This window comes from Schistocerca serialis, chromosome 10 (genome assembly GCF_023864345.2).
Source record: "Schistocerca serialis cubense isolate TAMUIC-IGC-003099 chromosome 10, iqSchSeri2.2, whole genome shotgun sequence".
Lineage (NCBI taxonomy): Eukaryota > Metazoa > Arthropoda > Insecta > Orthoptera > Acrididae > Schistocerca > Schistocerca serialis.
The window spans coordinates 197,768,638-197,786,428 of NC_064647.1; the positions used below are offsets into that span (position 1 = coordinate 197,768,638).

At 48.9% G+C, this 17,791-nt stretch overlaps 1 protein-coding gene across 1 annotated transcript in view; it reads left to right on the forward strand.

Moving 5' to 3' along the window:
* Window positions 1-9,528: 9,528 nt before the first annotated feature.
* LOC126424681 (collagen alpha-2(I) chain-like) overlaps window positions 9,529-17,791 on the forward strand; it is a 170,873-nt gene continuing 162,610 nt past the window's right edge. The window contains exon 1 of the mRNA XM_050087409.1: window positions 9,529-9,736. Coding sequence (XP_049943366.1) covers window positions 9,529-9,736 — 208 coding nt within the window. The remainder of the gene's footprint in view (window positions 9,737-17,791) is intronic.

Sequence of the window (17,791 nt, forward strand, 5' to 3'; positions counted from 1 at the left end):
AACTGCGGGCGGGACTTTTGAATGGGCAGTAGTGGAGTGCACACTCACCGAATCAAAAGCACAAGACAATATGGCCAAATCATTCGTTAAATGCCATTGTTTTACAGCTATAACATACTCATAGTAGCCTACTACGTACAGTACAGGAAAATTTGATACAGTGTCTGTAAAAATTAATCGTTACTTGCATTTATCTCCTTTAAAGTTTAGTAGACATATTGCATCGAAAGTAACGTAAATAAAAAAATATAGTGTATAGCATTTGTTTTGCATCGGAAGTGCATAACGCAAAAGATTTAACGTACCTGTATTACGTCAGATGAATGAAAGTCGTAAGCAGTTGTTTACTTGTGACATGAAAAAAAAAAAAAAATGGTTCAAATGGCTCTGAGCACTATGCGACTTAACTTCTGAGGTCATCAGTCGCCTAGAACTTAGAACTGGTTAAACTTAACTAACCTAAGGACATCACACACATCCGAGCCCGAGGCAGGATTCGAACCTGCGACCGTAGCGGTCGCGCGGTTCCAGACTGAAGCGCCTAGACCCGCTCGGCCACATCGGCCGGCGTGCAAAAAGTGTGAGACGTATTAGTACTTCTTGTCACAACTTTTTTCATGTCACAAGTAAACAACTGCTTACGACTTTCTTATATACTGAATACCTCTCGCAGATAACAAACGAAAAAGATTACAAAAATCAGGTAATGTTAAATGTAGGCTGCTGTAATAGCGACCAAATATAACAAGAAAACTACGGTATCCCTTCTACCCCACAGTAAGTTGGCCTATTAAAAACTTCAACAGTAGCTACAATTATTTACTACGAATAATGTTTCAGCAACCACGACAAATGCGGAAAACGTGCTTACAACTTGCCTGCGAGAACAGTCAGGCAATAATACTGAAACCAGAATAATACCTAGTGTTCTGATTCGGAACGAAATACAGTTTGACGCTATAAAGTCGAATGAGCATGGCACAACAATTACAGGAACTTCCCGTTTCCAGCAAGGACTGTCAGACATTGGCTTCATAAAAGCTTGTGATGCTACCAGTATGCACGCAAACGCTAATTACGTACTACAAACGATGTGCAACTAAATCGAAGATGCATGCACAACGCATAACAAGTCTCTCAATAATTCAAATACCTTTTAATCGTTTCCAGAAGTCCTCTGAACTTCAATTCAACTCAAAAGCACGGCGAACATAGGAAGCGTGAGGGACGTTTGGCAGAAAAATGGCGCCAAAGCTAATCAAACAATCACGGGCAACTTCACCTATGGCCACTCTCTCTCTCTGTATACAGGCTCTCTATCCCATGTTAGCTCTATTAAAACGCACATTTCCTCCATCGTCCACGAAAAGTACCATGTCCAATCAATAAGGACACAGGCTTATAAAAGTTCCATTACAAACAGTGCGGTACAAATTTGGAATACTTCTCCCCATAAGATAAGCAATATTTCATCATTCCCACATTGTGGGAAAACCCAGTCTTACTTGATCGCTGTTCCTACAGAGTAGCAGAATCTTTGCAACATGTGAATTACGAAGCGTAAAAGAAAAAGGAACAAAATACCTTTATATAAGTAGCGCAAGCTGTCATGTAGATTAAGCCAATCGAACAAAGTGACACCTCAAAAAGAGGTGAATTTATAGTTACATAACATCAAATATTATAGCATATACCTATATTAAACTAATAATAAAGTATCAGAACCTAATATAAAGCCGGATGTTAGGTAAAAAAATTTGGAAGGATTGAGACGCGAACCACCGTCTCAACAAAAACTCACGACAGGGCAAAGATGCTACTCACTAAGCTAAAACAATAACCTATCCTTCGTATATATTAATACTGTCTTACCAAAAAAAAAAGTTCAAATGTGTGTCAAAACTTATGGGACTTAACTGCTAAGGTCATCAGTCCTTAAGCTTACACACTACTTAACCTAAATTATCTAAGGACAAACACACACACCCATTCCCGAGGGAGGACTCGAACCTCCGCCGGGACCAGCCGCACAGTCCATGACTGCAGCGCCTGAGACCGCTCGGCTAATCCCGCGCGGCTTAATCATATTGTCTTACCCCTTGCTAAAAACGTTAATCGTAGATAATTATGTTACTAATTGAAATTAAATTATAACAAATTGTACTAAGAACAATGCGTTTTGGGTGGATCTTCAGTGTGTCTCTGTCTTCAAATAGCCTACTCTCATAAACGCAATTACAATGATTATTTTGCCACGAATATGATGTTTCTCATTATTGTATTGGAACGAATCACACAATTAACAACGGGGTTTCCAGTGATTCTCAACTTGTTAGTGCTCAGAAACGGCATATATACATATAGGCTCGAAATGAATGCCAATATGGCGCCTCACAACTCTGTACTGAAGGGAGACGGCGTGCGTGCGACGTAGGTGACGTCATGTCATCTGATTGGTCAACGCTCAGACGCACGCTCAGAACATCTGACATGCCAGATATTGCTCTGCACGTTCGGAAAGACTCCCGAACGTGCTGTTCCCCGATATGACGTCAGAAACTGGGCACGCTCAACGCTCAACGTTTGGATGCACGGTCCGTGTGCCGACGGCTTAAGGGTGCCGACACAGGCCATGCGATATCGGTGGGTTCCGCCGACGACCAACATCGGCCGGTGACGGCCTACATTTACAAATTAGTATGCTATTACGTCCACGGTCACGCTAAGGCGATCTTTTCTTGAACATGACAGCGAGGCAGCAACTGTGTATATATGAAGAGGTCGAAAAGCAGCCGACCGGTTGCAAAGAAAGGATTAATTAGTCCTTGCCCAAGGTTGCGATATTTGTAAAAATATCTGCTTGAGAAGTAGTGGGCCTTGTTACATCGCATGATGGTACATTACAGTAGATGAAACCGGACAGGTTTTGTCATATACACTCCTGGAAATTGAAATAAGAACACCGTGAATTCATTGTCCCAGGAAGGGGAAACTTTATTGACACATTCCTGGGGTCAGATACATCACATGATCACACTGACAGACCCACAGGCACATAGACACAGGCAACAGAGCATGCACAATGTCGGCACTAGTACAGTGTATATCCACCTTTCGCAGCAATGCAGGCTGCTATTCTCCCATGGAGACGATCGTAGAGATGCTGGATGTAGACCAGTGGAACGGCTTGCCATGCCATTTCCACCTGGCGCCTCAGTTGGACCAGCGTTCGTGCTGGACGTGCAGACCGCGTGAGACGACGCTTCATCCAGTCCCAAACATGCTCAATGGGGGACAGATCCGGAGATCTTGCTGGCCAGGGTAGTTGACTTACACCTTCTAGAGCACGTTGGGTGGCACGGGATACATGCGGACGTGCATTGTCCTGTTGGAACAGCAAGTTCCCTTGCCGGTCTAGGAATGGTAGAACGATGGGTTCGATGACGGTTTGGATGTACCGTGCACTATTCAGTGTCCCCTCGACGATCACCAGTGGTGTACGGCCAGTGTAGGAGATCGCTCCCCACGCCATGATGCCGGGTGTTGGCCCTGTGTGCCTCGGTCGTATGCAGTCCTGATTGTGGCGCCAAACACGCATACGACCATCATTGGCACCAAGGCAGAAGCGACTCTCATCGCTGAAGACGACACGTCTCCATTCGTCCCTCCATTCACGCCTGTCGCGACACCACTGGAGGCGGGCTGCACGATGTTGGGGCGTGAGCGGAAGACGGCCTAACGGTGTGCGGGACCGTAGCCCAGATTCATGGAGACGGTTGCGAATGGTCCTCGCCGATACCCCAGGAGCAACAGTGTCCCTAATTTGCTGGGAAGTGGTGGTGCGGTCCCCTACGGCACTGCGTAGGATCCTACGGTCTTGGCGTGCATCCGTGCGTCGATGCGGTCCGGTCCCAGGTCGACGGGCACGTGCACCTTCCGCCGACCACTGGCGACAACATCGATGTACTGTGGAGACCTCACGGCCCACGTGTTGAGCAATTCGGCGGTACGTCCACCTGGCCTCCCGCATACCCACTATACGCCCTCGCTCAAAGTCCGTCAACTGCACATACGGTTCACGTCCACCTGTCGCGGCATGCTACCAGTGTTAAAGACTGCGATGGAGCTCCGTATGCCACGGCAAACTGGCTGACACTGACGGTGGCGGTGCACAAATGCTGCGCAGCTAGCGCCATTCGACTGCCAACACCGCGGTTCCTGGTGTGTCCGCTGTGCCGTGCGTGTGATCATTCCTTGTACAGCCCTCTCGCAGTGTCCGGAGCAAGTATGGTGGGTCTGACACACCGGTGTCAATGTGTTCTTTTTTCCATTTCCAGGAGTGTACAAAATTGACAAAACAAGAATCATGCCAAGCCATGGCTTTAGATAGCAGCCAGATTACATATGTCGTACTTCAGGATGAATGGTCACTAGTAAATGTCCGCAGGTAGAGGCTCTTGTCTTGATTCATATGTCTCTAAGCACTATGGGACTTAACATCTGAGGTCATCAGTCCCCTAGAAGTTAGAACTACTTGAACCTAACTAACCTACATCTACATACATACTCCGCAAGCCACCTGACGGTGTGTGGCGGAGGGTACCTTGAGTACCTCTATCGGTTCTCCTTTCTATTCCAGTCTCGTATTGTTCGTGGAAAGAAGGATTGCTCTGTGTGGGCTCTAATCTCTCTGATTTTATCCTCATGGTCTCTTCGCGAGATATACCTAGGAGGGAGCAATATACTGCTTGACTCCTCGGTGAAGGTATGTTCTCGAAACTTCAACAAAAGCCCGTACCGAGCTACTGAGTGTCTCTCCCGCAGAGTCTTCCACTGGAGTTTATCTATCATCTCCGTAACGCTTTGCGATTACTAAATGATCCTTTAACGAAGCGCGCTGCTCTCCGTTGGATCTTCTCTATCTCTTCTATCAATCCTATCTGGTACGGATCCCACACTGCTGAGCAGTATTCATCAGTGGGCGAACAAGGGTATTGTAACCTACTTCCTTTGTTTTCGGATTGAATTTCCTTAGGATTATTCCAACGAATCTCAGTCTCCCATTTGCATTACCGACGATCAACTTTATATCATCATTCCACTTTAAATCACTCCTAATGCGTACTCCCAGATAATTTATGGAATAACTGCTTCCAGTTGCAGACCTGCTATATTGTAGCTAAATGATATGGGGTCTTCCTTTCTATGTATTCGCAGTACATTACACTTGTCTACATTGAGATTGAATTGCCACTCCCTGCACCATGCGTCAATTCGCTGCAGATCCTCCTGCATTTCAGTATAATTTTCCATTGTTATAACCTCTCGATATACCGCAGCACCATCCGCAAAAAGCCTCAGTGAACTTCCGATGTCATCCACGAGGTCATTTATGTATACTGTGAATAGCAACGGTCCTATCACACTCCCCTGCGGCACACCTGAAATCACTCTTACTTCGGAAGACTTCTCTCTACCTAAGGACATCACACACATCCATGTCCGAGGCAGGACTCGAACCTGCGACCGTAGCGGTCGCGCGATTCCTAGAAGCGCTCGGCACCCCGGCCGACGAAATGTTGTTACTTTCATGCCATTTCCACCGTAGAACCTGATCGGTAGGCAGGGCAGAAATTAGCAGTACTACAGTTTTCGAAGTTCAGCTATTGGAGATTTTAATGCGTGATAGGGAAGGTACTATCGCAGTTATGATTCTGAAGGCAGCTATTTTTACCACTCTTAACGACTGCGTACACACACATGATTTTTTCTCTTTGTGCATATATATGGCAAAGTACCTTTCAAACTTCACTAGTTTCATTGGCCGCCTGCAATAAATGTTAGAAATCGGTACTTCCATTTTCGTTTTCACGTATGGGTATTATGTTAACTACACATGTATCTCTTTCACTCCGCCAAACATTAATACGGTAGTACGGTAGTATTTAGAGCAGTGTCTGTTTGCATAGAAAGATATGAAAAAGACAACAACGTTTCGTTTCGCAAGTGACGTTTTTTTTAAAAAAATATAAAAAAATTGAACACATTTTTCGAGATTGGGTCGGTGGGTTTACAGGAAACTTATCGTTACTGAGCAGATCCGAACAGCCTTGTGTTTGAGAGTATTTATTTATGTCTAACTACTGCGAATTAAATAATACTTGTCACTTGTCATTACGTAATCTCAAAATTGATTTGAGTTTTCTCACTGATGAAGTACGCAGGAATGATTGGACACTTGTTTTCAAAAAGGAAGAATTTTGAATCAAACCATTACTCGAAGCTATGCAGCAAACCACCTTGAAAATTCTTGCAGAGATATACGCACGAGTTAAAAGTGATTGCTTATCGTTTCTACTTCAGCTGCGTCTCGAGGCAGGATGAAACTCATGGCATCAAATGCAAATCATGTGGAAACTGGTACACGTGCTTAATAGCGCAACACGACGTGGCATGGACTCGACTAATGTCTGAAGGAGTGCTGGAGGAACTGACACCATGATTCGTGCAGGGCTGTCCATAAATCCTTAAGAGTATAAGGGGTAGAAGATGTCTTCTGAACAGCACATTCCAAAGCATCCCAGATATGCTCGATGATGTCTGGGGGTTTGGGTGCCAGCGGAAGTATTTAAACTAAGAAGAGCGTTCCTGGAGCCACTGTGTAGCAATTCTGGACGTGTGGGATTCCGCATTGTCCAGTTGGAATTTCCCAAGTCCGTCGTAAGGCACAGTGGTCATGAATGGATGCAGGTGATCAGACATGATACTTAAGTACGTGTCACCTGCCAGAGTCGTATCTGGACGTATCACGGGTCCCATATCACTCCAACTGCACACGCTCCACACCATTACAGAGCCTCCACCAGCTCGAACAGTCCCCTGCTGACATGAAGTTGTCTCCATACTCGTACACGTCCATCTGCTCGATACAATTTGAAACGAGACTCGTCGGACTATGCAACATGTCATCAACAGTCCTACGTCGGTGTTGGCAGGCCCTGACGAGGGTTGCGTTGTTTGGGGGAAGAGACCAAACAGCAAGGTCATCGGTCTCATCGGATTAGGGAAGGACGGAGAAGGAAGTCGGCCGTGCCCTTTCAAAGGAACCATCCCGGCATTTCCCTGGAGCGATTTAGGGAAATCACGGAAAACCTAAATCAGGATGGCCGGACGCGGGATTGAACCGTCGTCCTCCCGAATCCCTGACGAGGTATAAAGTTTTGTGTCATGAACTCATGAAGGGTACCGGAGTGAGCCCATACCGATGATGTTTCGTTCAATGGTTCGCACGCTGACAATTCTTGATGGCCCAGCATTGAAATCTGCAGCAATTTGCAGAAGGGTTGCACTTCTGTCACGCTGAACGATTGATTCTCTTCAGTCGTCGTTGGTCGTTCTTGCAGGATCTTTTTCCGGCCGCAGCGATGTCGGAGATTAGATGTTTTACTGGATTCCTGATTTGCATGGTACACTCCTACGGGAAAATCCCCACTTCATCGCTACCTCGGATATGCTGTGTACCATCGCTCGTGTGCCGATTATAATACTACGTTCAAACTCACTACAATCTTGATAACCTACCACTGTAGCGGCTGTGACCGACCATAGACTTGTCTTATGTAAGCGTTGCCGACTGAAGCCGTATTCTACAATTATGTAGCTCCATATACCATTCCACGTCCAAAGTCTGTTATCTCTCGTCGTTCGGCGATGACCACGTCGGAAACCTTTTGACATGAAACATGTGAGTCGAAATCACAGCTCCACCAATCTACTGCCCATTTATACCCTGTATACGCGATAGTATGTACACTACTGGCCATTAAAATTACTACACCAAGAAGAAATGCAGATTATACACGGGTATTCATTGGACAAATATATTATACTAGAACTGACATGTGATTACATTTTCACGCAATTTGGGTGCATAGATCCTGAGTAATCAGTACCCAGAACAACCACCTCTGGCCGTAATAACAGCCTTGATGCGCCTGGGCATTATGTCAAACAGAGCTTGGGTGGCGTGTACAGGTACAACTGCCCATGCAGCTTCAACACGATACCACAGTTCGTCAAGAGTAGTGACTGGCGTATTGTGACCAACCAGTTGCTCGGCAACCATTGACCAGACGTTTTCAATTGGTGAGAGATCTGGAGAATGTGCTGGCCAGGGCAGCAGTCGAACATTATCTGTATCCAGAAAGGCCCGTACAGGACCTGAAACACGCGGTCATGCATTATCCTGCTGAAATGTAGGGTTTCGCAGGGATCGAATGAAGGGTAGAGCCACAGGTCGTAATACATCCGAAAGGTAACGTCCACTGTTCAAAGTGCCGTCAATCCGAACAAGAGGTGACGGAGACGTGTAACCAATGGCAGGGTGATACGCCAGTATGGCGATGACGAATACACGCTTCCAATGTGCGTTCACCGCGATGTCGCCAAACACGGATGTGACCATCATGATGTTGTAAACAGAGCCTGGATTCGTCCGAAAAAATGACGTTTTGCCATTCGTGCACCCAGGTTCGTCGTCGAGTATACCATCGCAAGCGCTCCTGTCTGTGATACAGCGTCAAGGGTAACCGCAGCCATGGTCTCCGAGCTGACGGTCCATACTGCTGCAAACGTCGTCGAACTGTTCGTGCAGATGGTTGTTGTCTTGCAAACGTCCCCATCTGTTGACTCAGGGATCGAGACGTGGCTGCACAATCCGTTACAGCTATGCGGATAAGATGGCTGTCATCTCGACTGCTAGTGGTACGAGGCCGTTGGGATCCAGCACGGCGTTCCGTATTACCCTCTTGAACCCACCGATTCCATATTCTGCTAACAGTCATTGGATCTCGACCAACGCCAGCAGCTATGTCGCGATACGATAAACCGCTATCGCGATAAGCCCTTATCAAAGTCGAAAACGTGATGGTACGCATTTCTCCTCTTTACACGAGGCATCACAACAACGTTTCACCAGGCAACGCCGGTCAGCTTCTGTTTGTGTATGAGAAATCGGTTGGAAACTTTCCTCATGTCCGCACGTTGTAGGTGTCGCCATCGGCGCCATCCTTGTGTGAATGCTCTGAAAAGCTAATCATTTGCATATCACAGCATCTTCTTCCAGTCGGTTAAATTTCGCGTCTGTAGCACGTCGTGGTATAGCAATTTTAATGGCCAGTAGTGTATATATGTATATATCGCTATCTGATACCTTTTTTCACATCAGTGTGTATCTCTGTCAGTCTCTTACTCTCTTTCATTCTCGCTCTGTCTTAGGATTGCTGAAGGTTTAGCTGTCTTTCTCTATCTGTGTGTCCTCTCTTTCCCCCCGCCTTCTTCCATTCCATTTCTCTCTCTTTCTCTCTCTCTCTGTGTGTCCCTACCTGCTTACCTGCGAGCGAGGTGTTGGGCTGCACCACACGAGGCAGTGCGCACACCCAAAAATCTCGAAGCAGACCGCGGTCGTCGGCACGCACGGCAGATCCTGGCTAGCTGATAACGCAGGCGAGGTGCGGCTCTAATTACGAGATGCGAGCGCTCGCCGGCCGCGACGGGTCGCCTTCTCGGCTTTCAGCAGCGGCCGTGATAAGCCCAGCAACAGGGGCTCAGGGTGGCGGCGACGGCGGTGGCAGTCTTTCAAGTCCAGACCGCGGCGGGTCCTCGCAGGCTGGCCGCGGCATCAAGATGGGAGTCGGCAACGTGTCAGCAGCAGCGGCGACCGTAAACCAACGCCCAGGTAGTCGGATGCGGCGAGCGGCTGCTAATTGCGGTGGAAACTCAACTCGCAACGCCGTGTTTACGGCTTCCACCTCCTCTCCTCTGTCCCGTGGTTTCCGTTCTTTGCGAGACGTCGCGTCACCTCCATCTGGCTCCTACTCCTGCACGTTACACACTAACTTAGCAGATGTCATGGGATAGGCACGTAATATCGCGTGGGGCCTCTTCTGGCCCTGCCGATTTCAGTGAGATGCCGTGGATCAACAAGAATTCAAAAACAGTCTCAATCGCATTTATTATTATTATACCGCCAACCGGTTTCAACCCGACGTAGGGGGTCATCTTCCGGGCGTTTACACCATTGGTCGACTGGTGGTGGTGTCACTCCTGTCTAGATACACTCCTGGAAATGGAAAACAGAACACATTGACACCGGTGTGTCAGACCCACCACACTTGCTCCGGACACTGCGAGAGGGCTGTACAAGCAATGATCACACGCACGGCACAGCGGACACACCAGGAACCGCGGTGTTGGCCGCCGAATGGCGCTAGCTGCGCAGCATTTGTGCACCGCCGCCGCCAGTGTCAGCCAGTTTGCCGTGGCATACGGAGCTCCATCGCAGTCTTTAACACTGGTAGCATGCCGCGACAGCGTGGACGTGAACCGTATGTGCAGTTGACGGACTTTGAGCGAGGGCGTATAGTGGGCATGCGGGAGGCCGGGTGGACGTACCGCCGAATTGCTCAACACGTGGGGCGTGAGGTCTCCACAGTACATCGATGTTGTCGCCAGTGGTCGGCGGAAGGTGCACGTGCCCGTCGACCTGGGACCGGACCGCAGCGACGCACGGATGCACGCCAAGACCGTAGGATCCTACGCAGTGCCGTAGGGGACCGCACCGCCACTTCCCAGCAAATTAGGGACACTGTTGCTCCTGGGGTATCGGCGAGGACCATTCGCAACCGTCTCCATGAAGCTGGGCTACGGTCCCGCACACCGTTAGGCCGTCTTCCGCTCACGCCCCAACATCGTGCAGTCCGCCTCCAGTGGTGTCGCGACAGGCGTGAATGGAGGGGCGAATGGAGATGTGTCGTCTTCAGCGATGAGAGTCGCTTCTGCCTTGGTGCCAATGATGGTCGTATGCGTGTTTGGCGCCGTGCAGGTGAGCGCCACAATCAGGACTGCATACGACCGAGGCACACAGGGCCAACACCTGGCATCATGGTGTGGGGAGCGATCTCCTACACTGGCCGTACACCACTGGTGATCGTCGAGGGGACACTGAATAGTGCACGGTACATCCAAACCGTCATCGAACCCATCGTTCTACCATTCCTAGACCGGCAAGGGAACTTGCTGTTCCAACAGGACAATGCACGTCCGCATGTATCCCGTGCCACCCAACGTGCTCTAGAAGGTGTAAGTCAACTACCCTGGCCAGCAAGATCTCCGGATCTGTCCCCCATTGAGCATGTTTGGGACTGGATGAAGCGTCGTCTCACGCGGTCTGCACGTCCAGCACGAACGCTGGTCCAACTGAGGCGCCAGGTGGAAATGGCATGGCAAGCCGTTCCACAGGACTACAGCCAGCATCTCTACGATCGTCTCCATGGGATAATAGCAGCCTGCATTGCTGCGAAAGGTGGATATACACTGTACTAGTGCCGACATTGTGCATGCTCTGTTGCCTGCGTCTATGTGCCTGTGGTTCTGTCAGTGTGATCATGTGATTTATCTGACCCCAGGAATGTGTCAATAAAGTTTCCCCTTCCTGGAACAATGAATTCACGGTGTTCTTATTTCAATTTCCAGGAGTGTAGTTTCCTGCCGTTATGTAGACAGGAGTGACACCACCACCAGTCGAACAATGGTGTAAACGCCCAGAAGATGACCCCCTACGTCGGGTTGAAACAGGTTGGCGGTATAATAATAACAATAAATCCCATGAAGAGTGTTTTTGAATTATTGATTAATCATACTAATCGCTGCTTCATCTCCACAACCATGTTGTCCAAAAATCTGAGTCTACAAGACCCTGGTACTCCTCTGGAAGCAGCTGACACCAAATCGTTTTCAGAGCGGCAGCCAGTTCTTGTCTCTTCTCATCCACGGCACGGAGCCTGCGTTCTGTGACATCCCAGATATGCTCGATGGGGTTCAAATCTGGGCGCCCAAGTGGGCAACTCAGGCTTTGGACCTCTCCTGCATGTTCCTGGAACCGTTCCCGGGCGACGTGGGAGCGATGTGGCGACGCGTTGTCATCTTGAAATGCTGCAGAATCGTAAGCGTGTTCGAAGGCCAAAAATGGGTGGAGATGGTCCCTGAGCAGCTCAGTATAATTGCAGACTATTCAGTGTCCCGTCCAGCACAACTAGGGAGCCCATTCAGTACTAGAAAATGGCACCCCAGACCATAACGGAGACACCACCGCCTTGGACCACACCTTCTTGGCAAGTGTACTCCTCCGATATGTGTGGTTTGCGCCACACGCGGTGACTCCCACTGGCCTGGGTTGGGTTGGGTTGTTGGAGGGAAAGAGACCAAACAGCGAGGTCATCGGTCTCATCGGAGTAGGGAAGGATGGGGAAGGAAGTCGGCCGTGTCTTTTCAGAGGAACCGTTCCGGGCATTTGCCTGGAGCGATTTAGGTAAATCACGGAAAATCTAAATCAGGATGGCCGGACGTGAGATTGAACCGTCGTCCTCCTGAATGAGAGTCCAGTGTGCTGACCACTGCGCCACCTCGCACGGTCCCGCTGGCATGACGCAGCTGAAATAGTGATTTGTCTGAGTACGTTATGCCATTGTTCCAGTGTCCGCCGGCCGGTGTGGCCGTGCGGTTCTAGGCGCTACAGTCTGGAACCGCGTGACCGCTACGATCGCACGTTCGAATCCTGCCTCGGGCATGGATGTGTGTGATGTCTTTAGGTTTAAGGTTCTAATTCTAGGGGACTGATGACCTCAGAAGTTAAGTCCCATAGTGCTCAGAGCCGGCCGGTGTGGTCGTGCGGTTCTAGGCGCTACAGTCTGGAACCGCGTGACCGCTACGATCGCACGTTCGAATCTTGCCTCGGGCATGGATGTGTGTGATGTCTTTAGGTTTAAGGTTCTAATTCTAGGGGACTGATGACCTCAGAAGTTAAGTCCCATAGTGCTCAGAGCCGGCCGGTGTGGTCGTGCGGTTCTAGGCGCTACAGTCTGGAACCGCGTGACCGCTACGATCGCACGTTCGAATCCTGCCTCGGGCATGGATGTGTGTGATGTCTTTAGGTTTAAGGTTCTAATTCTAGGGGACTGATGACCTCAGAAGTTAAGTCCCATAGTGCTCAGAGCCGGCCGGTGTGGTCGTGCGGTTCTAGGCGCTACAGTCTGGAACCGCGTGACCGCTACGATCGCACGTTCGAATCCTGCCTCGGGCATGGATGTGTGTGATGTCTTTAGGTTTAAGGTTCTAATTCTAGGGGACTGATGACCTCAGAAGTTAAGTCCCATAGTGCTCAGAGCCGGCCGGTGTGGTCGTGCGGTTCTAGGCGCTACAGTCTGGAACCGCGTGACCGCTACGATCGCACGTTCGAATCCTGCCTCGGGCATGGATGTGTGTGATGTCTTTAGGTTTAAGGTTCTAATTCTAGGGGACTGATGACCTCAGAAGTTAAGTCCCATAGTGCTCAGAGCCGGCCGGTGTGGTCGTGCGGTTCTAGGCGCTACAGTCTGGAACCGCGTGACCGCTACGATCGCACGTTCGAATCCTGCCTCGGGCATGGATGTGTGTGATGTCTTTAGGTTTAAGGTTCTAATTCTAGGGGACTGATGACCTCAGAAGTTAAGTCCCATAGTGCTCAGAGCCGGCCGGTGTGGTCGTGCGGTTCTAGGCGCTACAGTCTGGAACCGCGTGACCGCTACGATCGCACGTTCGAATCCTGCCTCGGGCATGGATGTGTGTGATGTCTTTAGGTTTAAGGTTCTAATTCTAGGGGACTGATGACCTCAGAAGTTAAGTCCCATAGTGCTCAGAGCCGGCCGGTGTGGTCGTGCGGTTCTAGGCGCTACAGTCTGGAACCGCGTGACCGCTACGATCGCACGTTCGAATCCTGCCTCGGGCATGGATGTGTGTGATGTCTTTAGGTTTAAGGTTCTAATTCTAGGGGACTGATGACCTCAGAAGTTAAGTCCCATAGTGCTCAGAGCCGGCCGGTGTGGTCGTGCGGTTCTAGGCGCTACAGTCTGGAACCGCGTGACCGCTACGATCGCACGTTCGAATCCTGCCTCGGGCATGGATGTGTGTGATGTCTTTAGGTTTAAGGTTCTAATTCTAGGGGACTGATGAACTCAGAAGTTAAGTCCCATAGTGCTCAGAGCCGGCCGGTGTGGTCGTGCGGTTCTAGGCGCTATAGTCTGGAACCGCGTGACCGCTACGATCGCACGTTCGAATCCTGCCTCGGGCATGGATGTGTGTGATGTCTTTAGGTTTAAGGTTCTAATTCTAGGGGACTGATGACCTCAGAAGTTAAGTCCCATAGTGCTCAGAGCCGGCCGGTGTGGTCGTGCGGTTCTAGGCGCTACAGTCTGGAACCGCGTGACCGCTACGATCGCACGTTCGAATCCTGCCTCGGGCATGGATGTGTGTGATGTCTTTAGGTTTAAGGTTCTAATTCTAGGGGACTGATGACCTCAGAAGTTAAGTCCCATAGTGCTCAGAGCCGGCCGGTGTGGTCGTGCGGTTCTAGGCGCTACAGTCTGGAACCGCGTGACCGCTACGATCGCACGTTCGAATCCTGCCTCGGGCATGGATGTGTGTGATGTCTTTAGGTTTAAGGTTCTAATTCTAGGGGACTGATGACCTCAGAAGTTAAGTCCCATAGTGCTCAGAGCCGGCCGGTGTGGTCGTGCGGTTCTAGGCGCTACAGTCTGGAACCGCGTGACCGCTACGATCGCACGTTCGAATCCTGCCTCGGGCATGGATGTGTGTGATGTCTTTAGGTTTAAGGTTCTAATTCTAGGGGACTGATGACCTCAGAAGTTAAGTCCCATAGTGCTCAGAGCCGGCCGGTGTGGTCGTGCGGTTCTAGGCGCTACAGTCTGGAACCGCGTGACCGCTACGATCGCACGTTCGAATCCTGCCTCGGGCATGGATGTGTGTGATGTCTTTAGGTTTAAGGTTCTAATTCTAGGGGACTGATGACCTCAGAAGTTAAGTCCCATAGTGCTCAGAGCCGGCCGGTGTGGTCGTGCGGTTCTAGGCGCTACAGTCTGGAACCGCGTGACCGCTACGATCGCACGTTCGAATCCTGCCTCGGGCATGGATGTGTGTGATGTCTTTAGGTTTAAGGTTCTAATTCTAGGGGACTGATGACCTCAGAAGTTAAGTCCCATAGTGCTCAGAGCCATTTTTGTTCCAGTGACCATCTCGAGTGACTTGCAACAAATGCAAGCTGTTGTGCCGGATAATGTGGCGTTAACTGGGGCATCCGTGTGCGGTGCTAGCTCTCGTACCCCTTGGAAGCATTGTTCCACGGGGTACGGTAAGGCATGTCTAGCACGTCCTTTGTTGAATTGGGTCGTGATTTGTTGGACTGTTGTCCTTCTGTCGGTACTGACGAACCGTTTCAGATGTCGCTGGTCAGGGTCATCGAGGGTGGCTGGACGGCCGGTAGTTGGTCTCTTATGGACTGTGACTCCCTCACATTCAACCAATCGCGATACACCCTGGACCCGTCGACCTTGCGAAGCAGAATTCGTGCACCACTGCCGAAGTCGAGATTCCCACCGTTGAGGACGGACCAACGTACCCCTTTCGAACAGAGTCCGCTAGCGACGACGATGCGTGTTACACAAATCACTTGCACAACCAGTTCTCAGAAGGTCTCCTACACGCTGCAGCGGACACACGGGGCATGGGGTGCGCATACAGCACACCTGTGCCATCCGTTCCCCACTACCCCATGGCGTTTGCTAAGTCAGTGGACTCACAAGTAAACCTAGGCAAAGGATATACTTTGATTTTGATCGGCTTCGAATATGCTGCAGTGTAGAGGAAAATATAAATTATATACGAGGCCATACGGCTATTGAGGGGGTGAAACACCTCTTTAAACAAAACTGAGTTCCTGAACGAATACCGTTGAAACGGTAACAGATACAAAAAAAACCTTATTTTGTATCGCGCCTGAAAAGCGGCGAGTCGGTAGGAGCAGGAGCAGGAAAAGGTAATACACGTCGGTACTGCAAGAAGGTAAAAGTGGTTTCCTGGTGCAAGAAGAGTAATACATAACTCTGCACTGAGGTGCGAAAGCCTGAGACCCGTCGTAAGTGAAGTGAAGCTGAAGCGAAGTGTCCCGGCCGTCTGCTCTTGATCAAATGGGCTGAATCTCCAGTGGTGCTCGTAGAGCTTGAAACACGTATGTATTCAGTGTATTCATTAACAGCGATGGCGAGGCATGACAGAATCTCTGACCAGAGAGTTATTTATCTTTGCTAGTCTGCGCTTGACCGCGCGAGAGTTCAGTTGTGTGTGAGGAGACGGCAGAGTGAGTTGTCAGTTGCGAGTTGCACTCTGTCGGCAGTACTAGTAGCGAGTGGATGGTTGTACTGAGCGGGCGTCGACATGGGTCGGCGGCGTGCTCTCCTTACATCTCTGGTCACAGGTATATTGTTATCGAAGGTAATGAAGCAGCATTGCGCTCAGCTAATAACATATGTTAACTGTAATTAATTTGTTCAAGAATTGCCCCAATAATAATTTTTCTACAAAGTAACCTTTTTAAAGAAAAAGATTCATTTCAAGTTAAATAATATTTCCTATGCATTCCCTTCAAGAATCAAAATTAAACATGGGCCAGCATTGCACGGGGCTGTGCCGAAAATAAGAACAGATATAGATGCAGTTTACTGAGGTAAAAATTTTGGTTTTTGTGTTCAGGTTTAATTATTGCGCAGGGCCGAAGGTCAGCGCAGTTGCCCTTATAAAATTTATCAGGTTCATCTTAACGTTAATTTTGTGGGGAGTTTACATTTGGGCCATTATTATTCTTTAATTTTGCAAGGAGGTTACGCTTAACTCATTTATTATTATTCAGTTTTGTGGGAAGACATCATTTCACTTAACATTGACTTTCTTATTCTTGCTGGGAGGTTACAATTTCACTAATATTGACTTTTTAAATTTCAACGGGGAGGTTACAAACTGAACAGCGCCTGATAGAGGGTGCTGTCGTCATTGTCTGTCGTAGTGCCAACTTAACTGGCAGCTACGCCGTGGCATCCTAACCATCGATACCACACCTTGAAATAATCTTGTTTCTCATTTGTGTGTTCTGTTTTCATTTGCCGTATTTTCTTTTTTTTTCAAATTTTAGCATTTTCAGATTTAATTATTTTATATTTGATATTGTTCGTACATTCTTTGTAACGTTATCGTAAATCCTTACAATAATGAGCAAGTGTGCAATTGTTCAGGTCAAAAAATGCCGAATGAACTTTGATTATGCGTACCGAGCACACAGGATTTTGGAAAAAATGACTTTTTCCGCAAATCTGGGTGCACCGTTGTAACGCACATTAGAAACGATAGAACTTTAATTTGAAGTTCTTCTTATGTCTCCTACTGTTGCAACGGTATTCATTGAGAAACTCAGTTTTTTCAAGCGGATGTTTCTCCCACTTAACGGCCTTATGGGCAAGTTTAAAAAATATGTGTCTTACTTTGCTGTACACAAAATAGAAGTCTATCCGTTCGGTAGGTTTATTTGCAACTCGTGGCTCGACGCTTTTCCGCTGCATTTGAGAGACGCGCTCGGAATGCTGCTGATAAAGTAGACAAATTTTAAAGAGAACATGATCGTCAGCATCGCGAGATTTACCTTATGTTTCTATTACGTTTATCGAACCGCAAAAAAAAGGGACACTATCTTGTATATGTGAGAAAAGCCGCCAGGTGAAACCAGAACCGCAAACGGATAAGGCTGAACAAACAGTAGGAACGCACAGATGTTCCTATGCGCGCCTCCCCCCCCCCCCCCCCCCCCCACGCTCCCCCGGTGAAGGCGGCTGTTACCGCTTTGCCGCTTAACCAC